The sequence below is a fragment of the Primulina tabacum genome, chromosome 16 (assembly GCF_025594145.1).
Source record: "Primulina tabacum isolate GXHZ01 chromosome 16, ASM2559414v2, whole genome shotgun sequence".
Lineage (NCBI taxonomy): Eukaryota > Viridiplantae > Streptophyta > Magnoliopsida > Lamiales > Gesneriaceae > Primulina > Primulina tabacum.
The window spans coordinates 32,956,398-32,974,428 of NC_134565.1; the positions used below are offsets into that span (position 1 = coordinate 32,956,398).

At 37.3% G+C, this 18,031-nt stretch overlaps 1 protein-coding gene across 2 annotated transcripts; it reads right to left on the bottom strand.

Moving 5' to 3' along the window:
- Window positions 1-107: 107 nt before the first annotated feature.
- On the bottom strand, window positions 108-5,218 carry LOC142529579 (sorting nexin 1-like). Of its 2 annotated transcripts, none has more exons than XM_075635147.1 (11): window positions 5,038-5,218; window positions 4,777-4,908; window positions 3,558-3,693; window positions 3,042-3,175; window positions 2,748-2,822; window positions 2,137-2,296; window positions 1,917-2,050; window positions 1,754-1,822; window positions 1,346-1,425; window positions 663-723; window positions 108-584 (listed from the first exon to the last, which is right to left on the bottom strand). In XM_075635147.1, exons 1-11 carry the CDS (start codon window positions 5,047-5,049, stop codon window positions 375-377), a joined length of 1,203 nt encoding a protein of 400 aa, XP_075491262.1. In that variant the 5' UTR covers window positions 5,050-5,218; the 3' UTR covers window positions 108-374. The 2 variants fall into 2 exon arrangements, with proteins under 2 accessions (XP_075491262.1, XP_075491261.1); XM_075635146.1 differs by having other exon boundaries at window positions 4,777-4,911.
- Window positions 5,219-18,031: the final 12,813 nt, after the last annotated feature.

The following is an 18,031-nucleotide window of genomic DNA, read 5'->3' on the forward strand; positions in this document are numbered from 1 at the left end:
GTATTTTTGTAAATTAAAATAAGATTTCATCAAATCAATTGCAAATTATTGGTATTCAATTTAATATAATAGATAGATAAGATGATATTCAATCAATACTCCATGCCTTAATAATCGGTTTTTCTCTGGCACAATTATTTTTCTAAAAAAATAAATAGTAACAAAAATGACTGATACACTAAGTTGATCTTTAAGATACAAGATAAAAATGGGTTACGGATTTCCAATTAGCATAGGCTCTGTACAGTATCAACCTGAAAACCTACACATGGTGGCAATAAAACAGCCAGAAAAATCATCCACCCGCTGATACAAGCCAGTCTCAAGCTCGTCTTTGAAGTGAACACTTTTCTATTACAATCCGGGATTTAACATTAGGAAGACGAGAGAGATTCGAGCTTGGGCAGAAGGCTTCGCCAGCCATCAGCGATACCATTAGCCAGGCTTGCCTGACCCTTGGCGAATTCATGGAATGCCAGACCCATGTCTAAGGTTTTTTGTTCTTGAAACTGAACAATTTCTTCGTTCATTGTCCTCACAATTCTCTCGAATTTTCCTGTTGCCTCTACACCATCAGCTTTCAGCTGGGGCAGGGAGTTGAATATAAGCTATACAGTAAAGTCTAGAAAGAAACAAGAAAATCACATAGAAATATCACCAACCTGCTCGTATTCACGCTCTGCTTCCATCAATTTCTCTGATCTTGTTAGTCTGAGCTTGTTCCTGCACACCAAATATACACATACACGATAGATACAGATTCATGACAATTAAAGGTCGTTATTACCAAAAGGATGAAACAAACACGACCCATTTCTACATTAAAAAAAATGAATAAAATTCACTAAAACTCTATAACCCAAATGTACTTCAATAATAGTCAAATAATCGTAAAATAATGTTGAATCTAGAATTTCAGCAACGCATTTGACCACGCTTAATTTGGAGAATATTAAATGGTTCCACCATGCTGAATTTGGAGAACATAGAATAGTTTGGACTAGGATTCGATTCCTCTTGTTAGTCATGACATGAAAAGAGGGTCTTGACCTAGATTTAGATGGCAATACTCCAATGGTAAAACAGAAGAAAACAATGTTTAAAACAAATAACTTTAGTAAAAAAAAAATACCGAAAAAAAGAAATGTACGTATTGATTATAAAAGGAGAAAATTAAGCTATATTTTACATTATAAAGTAACTCTTCAACTTTAAAATTTTTGGACTCAGTCGAAGCAAATACTTTCTACTGATACATGAAACAAAGGGCTCTCTGGTACGATAGCATAATTCAAGGGTCCATCACATAAAAGGAAAAGGTAAATCACAGATTCAGGAACCATACATATCTATTTCTTTAAACTTGATTGCCTCAGCTAGTTCACAATGGTGCCGAAAAGCATTTGCTCTCTCTGTCATAGTTGCCTGTCCCAGGAATACGAGAGCCAATTTAAAAAAAAAAACCAAAAATAAAATTAATCATACCAATGACGTGATGTAGAAAATGCTTTTATTTACTTCAAAGAGCTTGATGACAAGTACTTGATGCACATTACAAATGCCAAGAATAATAATGTTACTTTTGCCCTTTGAGAAATACTTAGCACCTCCTTGTTCCATCGTCTCATTTTCCAAGGAATTTTATCGTTAAAGATTAAAATTAAGTTTTAAAAAAATGATTATAACATACAGCAGCACATACGTTCCATCACCCATAAAAATAAATTAAAAATTGAGAAGACCAAGAAGTCACCTTTATAGACTGCACTGCTCGAACATAATCTTTTAAAGGTTCTTCAAAATTCATCAAGAGATGCTGAGCCTAATAACAGAATGAAATAGGCATGTCACAGTAAAATCCATCAATTTAGAGCATCTCCTTAATACAAGAAATATTACAACAAATTAGACCAAACCTCTCTCTGCAGCTTAATCGACAATATCTGTGATTTTGCCCCAAATTCAGAAAATGCTTCACCAAGCCCATTTCCTTCGCAGTCTCCCAGTAGCTTGAATGCCTTCCCAAAATCAGACAAGGACTGTCCCAACTCTGCAATAACACACAAGCTTTCCATCACATGGACTAAACCACCAAATAACCAAGTATTCAAAGTCAGGTCTAACAAACATAAAAACCTCTATGCCTCTTCACTAGACGGTATGCATGCTTTTGGGTTTCAGCTAACTGGTCTTCAAGCTGAAATACGTAATTCTTCAGCTTTTCATACTCTGGATAAGATTCTTCAACTGGTTTCTCCTTTCCAAGTACAACATCACTCACTTTAGACTGTACATCCTGTCAAAATTGAAAAAGGAGACCACTGTCAAGCAAAACCACTTTTGCCCTTGGCCAACACAGTACCATCCATGGGGCTGAAGATTAATAATTATTGTTGATCTGGACAAGAGCAGCATAAAACCTTAAATTTTCTAGATATGTACCAGACAACCAAGATCCAGATAGAAACATCATATCGCAATCAACTAAAAGGCATTCCAGTAGGTAAAAGCACACGACAACAACAAACATTATCCGTTCTTCTCCAAGAGGGAAACATTGAAGATAAAGACAGAAAATTAAGCATATTAAGATTTTAATTATTATCAAACAAAGCACACGAAGAATTGCAATGAAGGAAGTTAAAATCTCTGCTCAGGATAAGATCACATAACTCCACACGGCATCCTTTTCTGTCTGGTTGCTCCAACTATGTTTAAATTCAATTTTTATTGTTTAAACAAAGCACCTTGAAAATTTGCATAAAATCTGTTGGCTTCTTCTTAAAAATGCCGGTTTCCTGTGATCTTGCTCTTTCCATAGTCTGCAGATAAACAAAAGTAATAATACACAGTCAGATGAAGAACAAGATTACGGAGCAAAAATAACAAGCTTATTTGTAATCAGACAAAAAAGACAACCTTGGATATCCCCAATACACGATCTTTCAAGATTTTGATTCTCTCAGATGTAGCAACCACAAATTCAGATTTCCAATTCAATATCTTACATATTAAAAGAAAGTTCCATTAAATCGAATAACCTGTTCATCTGCCTGTAAAAAGATTCTTAAATCCACACTCTGCTGAAGCTCACGATGTGCTGCTATCCGGTTGACAAAAACGTGTAGCGCTTGACGTCTCATTTCAATAAACTCTGCACTAAATCTGAACTTCTCTGTATATAATACAAAAAAAAGTTTCACGATGCTGGAAAATGTGAAAAAACATGCAAAGTTATCACCTATTTATCGGCTATTATAATAGAGAGAATTGAATTATATATAAAATAGATATATACTAATCCTGCTTAACACAACAATATGTTGCATATATAATCATTGGACCACAGACAATTTTTTACCATCACATTTAGTAAAAACAGGTAAAACAACATAACAGATTTATAGGTATGAACCAAACAATTGACAGAATAACACCTTTTGGCTTGTTTATTAAGCAAAGTCTCATATTGTGAAGAAAGAAGGTGTCACGAGTTGGATATACCATGTAGCTCAACAACTGCTGGTAGTGACGTATGAAATGCTTCAATATTTTACCTACAGTGCTCTTCTCCGGAAGAGGAGGGATGAAAACACCCTTGTACTTTTCAAAAAGGCGGTCTTTTAACCAAACAAAATCACTATATCGTCGAATAACAATTTTCTCAGGTCCTCCATATTCAGGAAAATTTGTCTGCAAATCAAGTTGCCATAATGTTAGTTTATCATTGACGCAAAGATCTAACTTCAAACAAGGTATTACGAAATGAGTTGGTGTAACGTCGAAGATGGAAACAAAATACAAAAGTCTGTTATTGCTACAAATATACAACTGTTTCACCAAAAACAAAGGACAGCAGTATGAAAACCTCCACAATAAAAATCTTCAATTAAACACATGCAGTTATTTCCCAAAGTTACTTTATCATAATCAATACGATATGGTATATTATATAAACTACAACTGGAGTTGGTTAAAAGGTAAGTTCACATATTTTGTCGAGTAAAAATCCTTGTCCTTTTTCAAATTCCACTATGATTTATGTCCTACGCTTTGACAGCCAATAAAAATTAAAGCTCGCAGTTGCAACTTCTAAAGATCAAGGCTTGTGTCACATGTTTACATTTAACCCTGACATTCAGTTTCAAGTACCACTTCCTCTTTTCAGCATCATCCTATCTTCTGTATTTTTTCCCCCAGAATGCATGTATAATCCTCTCGTACTCATATTCAACCCCGAGTAAGTCCGTTCTTAAGTGATTGTGATTTTGTAGTAGCTGAGAACTACTATTGGTGTTTGCTGATGACAGAATCAATAAGCATTGTGAATTGCAAAAGAATCTACATTGTTGTGATTGATGAAAAGGAAGCTAATGAAATGAATATTGGAGAATTTGTGAGCAGACCTAAAATCTTCCAACCCAAAACTAACTCCCCGAAGTTACAGATTAAGGTCTTCATAATCAAAACCAAGCTCCTTATGTTGGGGATTCAACCTAGCTAAACACCGTCAAATTTGTGGTGATTGGTATTATTCCTCTCCATGCATTTTTTATTGGTGGATTAGTTACACAACCCTGCGGAGAACAGAACACTAAATACCCTCTCTATCTATCATCAATAAAGACTATTAACACGGCTCAAAAAGTCGGAAAGCCCGGCTGAAGTCAAGCCCTAATCCACCAATCGAAGCAAAGTTTGTAGATTACACATGTAACATGGACGCGCAAGCGAAGCCATACGCAATCTACACATGCAGAAACCGATAATCACTACCTTGGTAATAACTTTGTAGGAGATGTAGGCCTGAACTCCGCTCCCCATTTTAGCCGGATCGGAAACCGATACAGTCAAATACGGACCTGATGGGGATCTGGAGCTAGGCGACATCGAACCCGATCCACTTCTCTGCTGCGCATTACACCGATTTCACATGGGAAGAAACAAGTTAATTTCCCGTTAAAAAAGTAACAAACACATCTCACAGATTTGGACTGGATTGAGTAATTAAGATAATGGAAGCATATTTGCAATTACCGTAGCGATCATGGTCGTTTGCGGAGAAAATCCAATACGGAAGCTAAAGAACGCCGGCTATGCGCAGCTTCAACTTACTTGTCCGGTCACAAAACGGAAATGGAAACGTTAGTTTAGCTGGAGAGTCTGGTGCTTTATGTACGCCAGTGCTGGCCTCCGGGTCACGGAGAAGACTTTGATATTTATATTCCCATTAAATTAATACACACACATATATATAAATGGGATAATATGATATTTGAGTAAGGTAGGTCTAATCTTCTGAAGTACATGTACATGACGACGAAACTAAATATACGATGACGACGATGAACGTAATATATGAATATATGGATGAAGAATAAGAAATCATACCCAAACTTATGTAGGTAAGTATATCTAATCTTCTGATGTACATGAAGATGACGACGAAATTAAATATCTGACCACGACGATGATGGACATAATAAATAAGTATATAGACGAAGAATATGAAATCATACCCAAACTTGATACATAATCCCTACTCACAAATGATTGTAAGATATTTTCACAACTATTGATGTATCTCATAATAGTTATACGTGTACGAATGAATTCGTTGGTGACGTTTTCTGAAATTTTTTTATATAGAAAATTTTTCAACTTAAATAAATTTTTTTTCAATAATATATATTATTAAATTCAGTTTTATGTTAGATTTTCTGAATAAAACTTTAATTTTTACTTTTCTCTTAATTCGATTATTTTTAAACTTTAAAAGAAAAATGACATTTTCATATTTTATTTAAAAAGAAGCGCAAAAAACCAAACCAAATTAAATATTTCAGTTAGTATATGAAATAACCGAACTGTAAAAGAATTACCAAAACTGGAACTTTTATTCTGAATTTAACAAAAATGAAATTGCATCGACTTGAAACTTAATAATCTGATTAATTATGTTAATGCATGTAATTTAACTCTCAAATTCAAATCTTTCATAAATAATATATTTAAGGAGGGTCCCACATTTAATTTTCACCCCTACCTCCCGCTTGAGCTGTGAGAACCTGAATTTCCAGCAGCAGCTAGTATTTTTCAGCAGCTAGCAATATTCAGTAGCAAAGGAAAATTCCAGCAAAAGCTAACAATTCCAGCATCAGCTAATATTTCAGAAGCTGGTATTTTTCCAGCAGACATGTATTTTTCAGCAGACAGAATTCAGCAGCAGAAGAGTTCAGTAGCGAGATTCCAGCAGATAGCTACTGATTCTGCTTATAACTTGTAACTGAAGCATTTAACATGGAATAAATGCTGTTAATAGCACATCATGGCAGATTATGGCCATTAATAGGGAGTCCAACAGTCAGAATTTTTTGCCCATAAATAACACTCTCAAGTTTCTGAAATTGTTGTTACACAAGTCTTGTGTTATCACTTGAAATTTGAGCTAAGAGAGTGTATTTTTGAGCTGAAAAATCCAGTAGCAAGAACAAGTAGATTCCAGACTTCAACAACCGAAACTCTAGCAAATTACGGTAAGTGGCTATGTATAAATATCTTGAAACCAGTTTGATAATTCCTGTTTTAAGTATTTCTGATCTCTGATTTTTGAAGTACTGAAACTTAGTGAACTAATGGTAGAAATATATATTCTGAACATTACTGATTATTGATTACTGGTCTCACCCCTTAGAGGAGAGAACATATAGGAGACTGATATCAGTTTAGCCTTGAAATTCACGAACGTGCTCAGTGCTTACTTGATAAATTTTTGATTACTGAATACTGATGTCTGATTACTGATTTCTGAATACTGATTTCTGTTCTGAAAATAAGAATTTCGGTATATCATTCGTATTACTGTTTCTGTTTAAAAATGGTTTTGAAAATTGGGAGTTATTCCCGCCCTGCGCTTACTGAGTGACAGCCATATCACTCACCCACCAAACTCATCTCAGATAAGAACGAGGAAGCGTTGTTGGAAGAGGAAGAGCAAACTCAATTATGAGGCAAGTGAAGAAGGATGTTCTGTAACGCCCCGAAAATTTTAAAGTTCACGCAAACCACGTGCATGCAATTATTAAATTCTTTTGTATATTAGTTAAATGTTTTAATTGCATGAATTAATTATGTTTTGCATACTTGCATATTTAAAATATATTTTTCTACGTGATTGCATAAAAATTGTCTTTTTTAAGGAATATTTAAGTGACGATCGAGGAACGGGTAGCGAGAGCTGAAAAATAGAAAATATTTTTATTAAATAATTATTTTTAATTATTTAAAATATGGTTGATGCTTTTTAGTATTTTTGATAATAAGAAGCTTTGAGGTGATTTTATACGTCGGGACGTAAATTTTATCGGTGTTGGTTTTTCAACAAAAAAAAAAACTCGAACGTTTTGGCAATCAGGCTAATAAAATCACAAACTTTATTAAACAAAATATTTTAATTGAACATTAATGGGCTAAATGGGCCTAATTAACATGGTTAATGGGTCTAAGCTAGCCATTAGAGTTTGATTATGATTTTATTAAATAAACAAGTACAAAACCCTTCCCCACACCCATAAATCCCACGCCCCACCTCCCCAATAATTTTACAAACTCTTCCCCCACCACCAACAGCACACATGCACGAAAGTTCAAGGAGAATCACGTGAGTTTTGAGAGAAAATTCAAAGGTTGCAAGGAAAATCAAGCCATCGTCTTCGTGTCGTCGTTCGTCAATTCGTCAACGAAAAATCGTGCGTTAAATATGCAAAGGCACGCCATATTTCTTTCTTTCAAACATCTATCACATCATAATATTTATTTGATCATGATTTGAAAGAAAACTTGACACACAAATTTATTTTCGTAATTATGTGTATATAGGTGTTAAACTTGTGTTATTTGATTCCAAAATCATGTTTTTATATGTGCTAGAGGGCTGCCATGATTAGGACTTGAACAAGCATGAATTCACGTGAGTTTAGAGCCCTAAGAACACACCAAAACACTGCACAACCACAGCACACACAAGCTGGAACCAAAATTCTGTCATGGTATATGTAGGGGCTCGGTTTTATGAGTTGCAGGACGTGGCTTTGGATCGGTTGGGACCAGGGCATGGCTAGGGTCTGTTATGGGTCAGGGGTAGAGTCCTAGCCACGCTAGGACTCGAGTCATGGGCTGGGGAAGGAGTCCTAGCTTGCTAGGACTCCCACCCGAGAGCCCAAGGGAAATCATGTGCAGGGTGTTGTTGCTTGTGCAGGGAGGAAAGGCTCGGCCAGGGGGCTATGGGCTGGGCTAGGTCAACTCTTTAGGGTCCTAGGAGGGTGCTTGAGGGGCTGGTTCAAGGGCTGGTCCGTTGGTTAGGTGGCTAAGCAAGAAAACAAGAGCCCTTGCCAAGTGGGTCTTCTCGGCTGTGTTTCTGCAGCTATTTTGTGGTTTCGGTTTTAGGGGCTTGGGTCGTTCCAGGGCCTGGGGCAGTGGTTATGGTAGTGCCTTAGGGTCCTAGTTTGAGTCTTGTGGTGGTGGTTCATGGGCTGGATGGTCGGGTAGAGCGCTGGAACCAGAAACGCGAAAGCTGCACAGAAGTTGGCCTCACATGAGGGGCTGTCACGTTTCTGATTTTTTGGAACTTAGGCGCTGGTTCTGAGTAAAATGGGGCTTAACCAAGGTCTTAATTTGTGTCTAAGGGTAACGTCTAGGGCCTGGTTCGGGTCCGGTTCGAGTCGGTTTAAGCATGAAGTTGTTAGAAGCATGTATGTCTCGTTTGCTCAATGGTAGTCTAGGCGGGTTTGGGGCTGTTTCTGCAGCTCATGTGTTGCTTCGGTTTTGGAGCTTAGGTTCAGGTCCAATGGGTTCTAATGGTCCAGGAGGGTGCCTAGGTGGGTTGGCTCGGGTTTGGCTTGAGGTGGCTCGGGCGTGGCTCGAGTAAATTAGGAGATGGCTCGGTGTGTTCGATAAGGTGTCAAAAACGAAAATTAAAGAACTAAAATTGAATCCATGGGTCCACGGGTGTGGCTCATGACTTGGAAGGGTAGAATAAATCATAAAAAGGTTATGTTAAAAATTTGAGATCAAACTAACGAGTTTTGGATTTATTCGGAATTTAATCGCCGCACGAAACGCTAATTAACGAGTTAATTGAAAAGCCTAGTTTTAAGCTTTATAAAATTATGAAAAATTAGGGTTAAGCTTAAATAATTATTAGAAGCCTAAGTTATTAATTTGGGAATTTTATATCAAGGTTTGGTTTAATTCGAGATTAAAATGCATTAATACGTCACATTTAAAGATTTATTTAAAAGTCCTCGTTTTATGCTAAATAAAAATATGAGAAAATTCATGTAGGCTTAAATAATTATTTGGGCCATGTTAGAATCAATGAAATTAAGAAAATGTCAAAAACGAGAAATTTTACGTCTAGGGGTAAAACGGTCATTTTACACCTAGAAATTAGTAAACGTCATGGCAGTGCCCTGAATGCTGTTTTATGTGCTAATATGATTATTTTCTATAGTTATGGATGTTTATGGAAAATTTTTATGTTAAAATGATATTTTAAATGTTTAGGGAATTTTGTATGTTTATGATTTAATATGTCAAAATGTTATTGTAAATGTTTTGAGGTTAAAATGTCATTTTAAATGTTTATGAAAAGTTCATGATTAAATTATGATTTTTAGATGTCTATGGGATTTTTATGATTTAAGGTTGACATTTAAAAGACATGTTGCATGATTGGTTTCAAAAATAAAATGTTATGTTATGCATGATTTTTATAAAGTGGTGAGAATATAAATGTTGAAGGAAGTGAAGTGATTGTGACTAATTCGTTAATGATGGCGACGTCGTGAGGGTTATGGTCCCAGTGGGAGCCCGACGATCGTGTTTCCATTATTACGAATATGAGGTTTTGAGGTTATGAGGTTTGAGGTAAGAATGGGAATATGGTGAGGGGAGAAGGCCCCAGAGGGAGCCCATTTATGGGAGAAGGCCCCAGAGGGAGCCCCGACGATCGTATTTCTTTTCGATCATGTTAGGCCAAGGCTCAGTTGACCGGTGAGAGTGTCGCTGATGTCCCCGCCGCCCAGTACTGTGGTTTTATGTAGATGGATCCATCGTCATGTCATGTCATGTCAGGAAAGTCACAATTAACGATCTGAATTCAACAAAGGAAAGGAAAAAAAAAAAGGAAATGTTCATGATCATGTTAAAGGTTTTATGTCATGTCATGTTGAGGAAAAAGGAAAAAGTTAAGGTTTATGATTGCATGTCATGAAAAAGTATTTTATGAAAATGTTTATGTTTAAAGTTTTATGCATCATGAAAATGTTTACGAAAATATTTATGTTTATGCATCTTCATGAAAACGATATTTTAAGTACAAGTATTTTTCACTGTTATATGTTAACTGTATTACGTATTACTCGTTATCAAGAATATGACGTGTTGAGTCTTTAGACTCACTAGGTGTGTATGATGCAGGTTATCATGATAATGCTAATGGATGTCTTGATGGTTGATCCGACTGGACTGAAGGTGCACATGACCCGAGGACCGACGCTAGTTTCTGCATATATGTTATGATTTATGTTAAAAGATTTTATGACTTTTATCATGAGTATGAGTGGTTTTTGAGAGGTTATAGTATGGGCTATACTTTTCAAATGTTATTTTTAGATTTAGAAAAAATGTTAGTTGGTTGTTTATTTTAAAATGATGTCAAAAGTATTTTATGAAATTTTATGGTTCGGCCGATGCTATGTGAGGTTTTTAAAAAAAAAATTTTCTAGTACTTTTAAAGCAATAAAAAGGGCATGACGTTTCATGTTCTAAATTATGTTTCCGCTGTATCTGTTAAAATGATGTTATGTTTGGTTTTACATTTCCGCTGTAAAAAATTTGTTCTTTGACTTGTATCAGACAATGAATATTATGAATAAAAAACTGGTTTCTGAATTTTATAATTCTGAGGCTTGTTGTTTTCGAATGTAAATTTGAGAGCAACGCCGGTGTCAACCAACCCCCGTCTCGGGGCGTGACATTGAAGTGGTATCAGAGCAAACCAGGTTTCATAATCTGGGGAGGAGGAACTAGAAATAATAAGTTCTGATAGACTTCTGAAAATAAGTCCTGAAAGTTACTGAGATAGACTACTGAAAATAAACTACTGTAATAGACTATTGAAATGAGTAGGAAAAAAAATTTCAGTAGACCGAAAACCAGTAGGCTGAAACCAGAACCAGCAGATAGAAATCAGTAGATCTGAATGCAGAAGACCGGGTCATTAGACCTGGAATGAAGCTGACTGGTTCTAACAGTGCTGGAAAGCAGAAGACAGTGCTGGAAGAGCAGCAGACTGATTGCAGTAGCATCAGAATTGCAGTAGACAGTGAATTCCAGCAAGCGCATGCAGTAGACCTTGCAAATGGCATGGAAGTTGATGTGTTTTTCGCACAAACTTCAAACAGCCATAACTTTTGATCCAGGAAGAATTTTGACTATTAAAAGATACCGTTGGAAAGCTCTCGACGAGGAGAACCTGACCAAGAACGAAACCTTCATTATAGCACCACCGACGAACCCCAAAATCCTTCGTTTAGATAGTGATATCATCATTTTCGTGAAATTTTCCAATTTTTCGAAACTTTGAGGAATTTTCATTTCCAAACGGCTTAGTATTTTTGCACCAAACTTGGTACACTTCATGTTCTTGATGTGAAGGATTTTTAGTAAATTTTTCATGCAATTCTAAGACCGAAAAATTTTGAGCTATTTCTTCTATTAAATGTATAGGCAGTACTGATTTTGTTCATTCCAGTATTCGTTTATAACTTGACCTGTATTTTTTAGATCATTTCTGAACATTCACTTCCATGTTTTGGATGTAGGATATGACTGACCAGAGTAATTACATTAAGAGCTTAGAGAAGAAGCTAGAGAAACTAAAGGAACATAACTACTGCCTAGAGCTGGACAAAGATGAATTAGAGCATCGAGCAGAACACTTAAGAGGTGATGTTCAACGTTATGCTCATTATCTGCATGAGGCAGAAAAGAGGAATAGGAGAGCTCAAGAAGAGTTCGAAACCTCCCAAGAGACTGTTGCAGAGTTCATCGAGTTACGTGATACATTAGTTGAGAAGGTCCAAATACTTAAGGATCTAAATCACCAACTCGTGCACCAGCATAATCAGTATAATGAATAGACTGATGCTCAGATTCAAGAGCTGCATGACACTGTTGAAGTTCTTAACGATCAGAATGCAGTTCTGCATGGTCATATTGAACATCTTGAAATAGTGATAGCCAACTATCAAGACGAACATGAGGAGGATCCCAAAGAAGATGAAGAAGTCGAAGATAATCCTATGGACTTGGGATTAGGAGAAGTGATAGATTAGACATTCGGTAGTAGCTTTTTGTAATAGCACTTGTTCTATTTGCATTTTGTTAGTATTTTCAAAGGTTATTTGTAATTGCACTTTCTTGGGAAATCAATAAAAATTTATTTCTATCCATTGGTTTCATATTTAATTTTTGGAGCAATTACTCGATCATTGTGATTCTTTTATTTAGTCTTTATTCTGCCATCAACCTTAGAACTTTCATAATTGTAGAAAATAGACGGACGACCTGTGAGAAACAACTGTAACCCTCTTACAATATCCGCAACAATAACCGCAATGATGAAGATGCACAACAACCACCACAACCACCACCAGCAGTTGGCCTCAGTCAGGTGGACTTGATGGCTATAGCCACGATTGTGGCAACCACGCTACAAGGGTTAGTGAACCCTAATGCTAATCAGCCATCGCCACCACCTCTAGCTCAGAATGGGACTAAGCAACACTTTGAGTCTCTACGAAGAGCAAGAGTCCCAAACTTCGATGGAAGCTCTGATACTGAGGTCGGACAAAATTGGATGAAAGAGGTGGATAATCATCTTCGACTACTTGAGGTTCCACAAGAGATCAAGGTAGATGTGATTACACCTTTCTTGTGGATAAAGCAGTCAAATGGTAGGAAAGAGTCTCACCAGCTATGGTAAGGGCGGGACCTATCACTTGGCAAAGGTTCCAAGAGGCATTTCTGAAGCAGTACTTCTCGACAACAATTCGAGTGCAGAAGCTGTCAGAATTTGAAAGCTTGGTTCAAGAACCAAACATGACAGTGGTGAAGTATTCATCTAAGTTCCACTCGTTGGGAACTTACTCCCCAACCATCATGGGAGACGAGGCCTTGAAGATACATCGCTTCAAGAAAGGATTGAACAGCCACATTCAATCTGCCCTTGCCGTTATCGAGCCCAATAGTTTTGATGAATTGATGGGAGCCGCCACCAGGGCTGAGAATGACATCAAGATGCGTGAAGGTGAGAACAAACTCAAACGTCCTCAGTCAAGCCAATACCAACCGGGCCAACAATTCAAGCGGCCTAGGTTTTCAAGCAATCAATTCACCAATGCTCCAGCTAAAGGAACCACTTCTTCTCCATCAAGCAAAGGAGGAGTCAAGTGCCAAAATTGTAGATTCACTCACACTGGTGAATGCCGTAAGAATTCTGGAGCTTGTTTCCGTTGTGGAAAGATGGGCCACCGCATTGCTCAATGCCCTTTTCCAGATCCAAGGGATGGTCCAGCAGGCGGAACAACTCCAAACAAGCCTAAGGAGAACAAGCCAAATACTCGAGTCTATGCTATTACTCAAGAAGAGGCTGATAACTCAAATGATGTCGTAGCAGGTACCATTATAATCAATTATATACATGCATATGTGTTATTTGATTATGGTGCTATACATTCATTCATGTCTAAGAGATTTGCCAAGAAGTTAGGAGCTAAGCCTGATAACTTAGAAGAACCATATAGAGTAGTAACTCTTGTAAATCGAATTTTAGAAACTCGCACTCTATATCAGGATATTAATGTTCTCATAGAAGATCAGAATTTCAAGGCAAACCTGATTCAACTAAACATGGTGGAATTAGATGTAATTCTTGGAATGGATTGGTTAGCCAATAATCATGCTTTAGTAGACTGTCATGGAAAGACGGTAACTATCCAAGCTCCACACCAAGAGAAACTTTTATTTCATGGTAAGACAAAAGAACGAAAGACTCTTCTTTCTGCTTCTCAAACTTGGAAAGCCATGAAAAATGGAGAAAAAGTTTACCTAGCTATGTTAAGCGAGGTAAAGAAAGAAACCACACTTACACTAGAAGAGATTCCGGTAATACAAAAATTTCCGGATGTCTTTCCTGAAGAACTCACTGGCGAACTTCCCAACCGCGAAGTGGAATTTGAGATTAATTTAGTGTCCAATGCTACACCAATCTCAAAAGCACCGTACCGAATGGCTCCAGCAGAGTTGAAAGAACTCAAAAAATAACTTCAAGAATTGTTGGAAAAGAAACAGATTCGACCAAGCGCATCTCCGTGGGGAGCTCCTGTCCTATTTGTGAAGAAGAAGGATAGAAGCATGAAATTGTGTATCGATTACAGAGAACTGAATAAGATTACAATCAAGAATAAATACCCACTTTCAAGGATAGATGATTTATTTGACCAACTCAAAGGAGCTACGGTCTTTTCCAAGCTCGACTTAAGGTCAGGCTACCACCAACTCAAGGTCAAGACAGACGATATTCCGAAGACAGCCTTCAGAACAAGGTATGGACACTATGAGTTCATGGTGATGTTGTGGGGCCCTTAGCTCCTAATCGTTGTTACAATACAATCTGATTAGGGTTAACTAATTACAGCGGAAAACGAGTTTAAATTTTCTTTACAATGAGCCCAAATCATTTTATTTGAATACTAAAAATAGTATTTAATCTCACGTCATAAACATGCCCACACGTAATAAAAATCAATCACAACTCATATCCTCGGGACATGCCCCGGTATATAGATACATATACATACATACTGGGAACAAGACATAAACATAAAACCTCAGCCCAAGCTGTGGCTCCCTCCAGAAGTACCCTCTCCGGTCTCCTGATATCCTGGAGTACCTGCCATTGTCCACACACAAAGACAACAACACAATGCATGTATGTCGTGGAGGTATCAGGTCAAATGCCCATCCACTGAGCACATGTCAGAATCAATCGAATCGCTATCAAATCAATGCTCGAGCTGGCACACCGGCCTCAATAAGGGATACTCGTATGATACAGTCGACAAAGCGCCATCAAATCCCAAATCTCATATCCAATCATCGGGGCCACAATTGTCTATGCTTTACGGGTCATATAATACCAACATAGCAATTGTGTTCACAAACCCCAGAATCCAATCAAATCAGGGTATCTAAGGATCATAGCTCAACGTGCATGTCATGTATCGATGTATGCATCAAACGATGTGTGTTAACAAAACATTTATTTTATACATCGATATCTCAATCTCAATGTCATGTATGCCACATCAATCAACAAATAAGGCATATAGACATGTATTCTCATTCCAATCAATCAAATCAATCCGACATATATCATATAATACAGATACCTGTCGTATGTTACCCGATCGCAACATATCTCAATTCTTCGTTTCCAGTTGATGTAGCCTGAAGATACCGGTAAAATACTTTATCTACATCAATAACATACTCATTCCAATCAATAACATAATTCAAAATCATTAATATGAGTTTCAAATATCATTTGAAACTTCAAAAATTCATATCAAATCCAAATCATAATATAATTCAATTCCGACTTCGAATATGAGTTTATTGTCAGTTATTGTACCACATATAGGAATTTCAACTTTAAGTACATGCTATTCCAGCACTTTGATATTTAGAGCTGCTGGAACCAGAAGAAATTTACCTCAGTCAGAAGCCCTCGACGCGAAGATCACAAATATATAATTTGTTTCGCGTTTAGACAGCGTTTCGAAGTCAATTCGGACGAAGGAATTTCGAAATCTCGTATCTTCTCTCGAATCCTCGAAAATAGAAATGAAGAAAGAAGAAGAAAAAACTTATTCTTATCTCCACCGTTTCGGCGCTCGGGCGGTAGAATTCTCGCGCCCGAGCGCGAGACATTCTGTCCCCGAGAATTGTTTATGCCGCGCTCGGGCGGTCATTTTATACCGCCCGGGCGCCACACATTCTGTACAAAATATTTATGTTTGTACTAAATTGGCGTCCGGCCTCTCCACTCGAGCTCTTACAACGTCAATTCATATTCAATATTCATTTTCTCAATTTCATTGTCATAATATACATCAAATGTATAATCACATATCAAATTCCTGAATTATCGATAATCATATAAGATTTACGATAATCCAATACACGGTCCTTACAGATGTCGTTCGGGTTAACAAACGCTCCGGCAGTATTCATGAATCTCATGAACAGGGTGTTCAAATCATTTCTTGACAAGTTTGTTGTGGTATTTATCGACGATATTCTGGTATATTCGTCAAGTGAGGAAGACCACAAAGAACATCTTCGTCTTACCCTCCAGACGTTGAGAGAAAAAGAACTTTACGCCAAATTCAAAAAATGCGAATTTTGGCTAGAGAGCGTCACATTCTTGGGACACATAATATCAGCAGCAGGAGTAGTCTGTAGATCCTAAGAAAGTTGAATCAATCTTAGATTGGCCTAGACCAAAGACTGTGACAGAAATTCGAAGCTTTTTGGGATTAGCAGGCTATTATCGAAAATTTGTTGAAGGATTATCTTCAATAGCAATACCTCTCATCAAACTCACATAGAAGAACTCCAAGTTTCAATGGAGTGAAGATTGTGAGAAAAGCTTCGAGACTTTGAAAAAGAAGCTTACCTCAACGCCAGTGTTGGTATTACCTACGGAAGACAAAGACTTTACTGTCTACAGCGATGCATCTAAAGGAGGTTTAGGATGCGTACTCATGCAAGAGGAAAGGGTGATTGCATATGCGTCGAGACAGTTGAAGCCGCATGAACAGAATTACCCAACGCATAACCTCGAGCTAGCAGCAGTGGTGTTTGAACTAAAATTTTGGAGACATTATCTTTATGGAGCCAAGTGTGAAATTTTCACTGATCACCAAAGTCTCAAGTATTTGTTCACTCAAAAAGAACTAAATATGAGACAAAGACGGTTGATTGAACTCATGAAGGATTACGACTTGACGATAAGATACCACCCAGGCAAAGCCAACAAGGTAGTAGATGCTTTAAGTCGAAAGAATACGAGTAAGATAATCCTGACATCACTTTCAGCACAACCTTGTCTTCGAAAAACAATCAAGATCAGTCAAGATAGGGATTCCGCGTTGGTGAAACTGAAAGAGCAATCCAAAGAAGGAAAATCACCATATTTCAAGATTGATAACAAAGGAATCTTGTGGATGAAAGGACGATTGTGCGTACCAGACATTGATAATCTTCTACAAGAAGTAATGTCTGAAGCACATAAGTCGAAATTTTCAGTCCATCTGGCAGTACCAAGATGTACAGAGATCTGAAGAATAATTTCTGGTGGAGTGGAATGAAAAATGATGTTGCGATATTTGTTTCCAAGTGTCTTGTGTGCCAATAAGTCAAAGCAGAGCACCAAAGACCTGGAGGACTTTTGCCACCTCTAGAAATTCCAGAATGAAAATGGGAACATATCTCCATGGACTTTGTTGTCGAGTTACCAAAGTCTAGACAAAGTCATGACGGCATCTGGGTAATCGTAGATAGACTCACAAAATCTGCGCATTTCTTACCTGTCCGTATGAATTATAATTTGGACAAGCTAGCCACATTGTACATGGATGAGATCGTACGATTACATGGAGTTCCAGCTAGCATACTATCCGACAGAGATCCTAGGTTTACATCTCGATTTTGGAAGAGCTTTCAACAAGCTATGGGGACAAAAGTTACTCTTAGTACGACATATCACCTTCAAACTGATGGTCAAACTGAGAGAACGATACAAACTCTAGAAGATATGCTGAGAGCATGTGGTCTAGACTTCAGTGGTAATTGGAGCGAACATCTGCCCTTAATTGAGTTCGCGTACAATAATAGTTACCAT

Coding starts and splice junctions, on each gene's coding strand:
- LOC142529579 (XM_075635146.1), bottom strand. Junction 3,694..4,776: donor CCTACAAAGTTATTACCAAG/GTAGTGATTATC, acceptor CTTGATTTGCAG/ACAAATTTTCCTGAATATGG. Junction 2,051..2,136: donor TCTAGTGAAGAGGCATAGAG/GTTTTTATGTTT, acceptor GTGTTATTGCAG/AGTTGGGACAGTCCTTGTCT.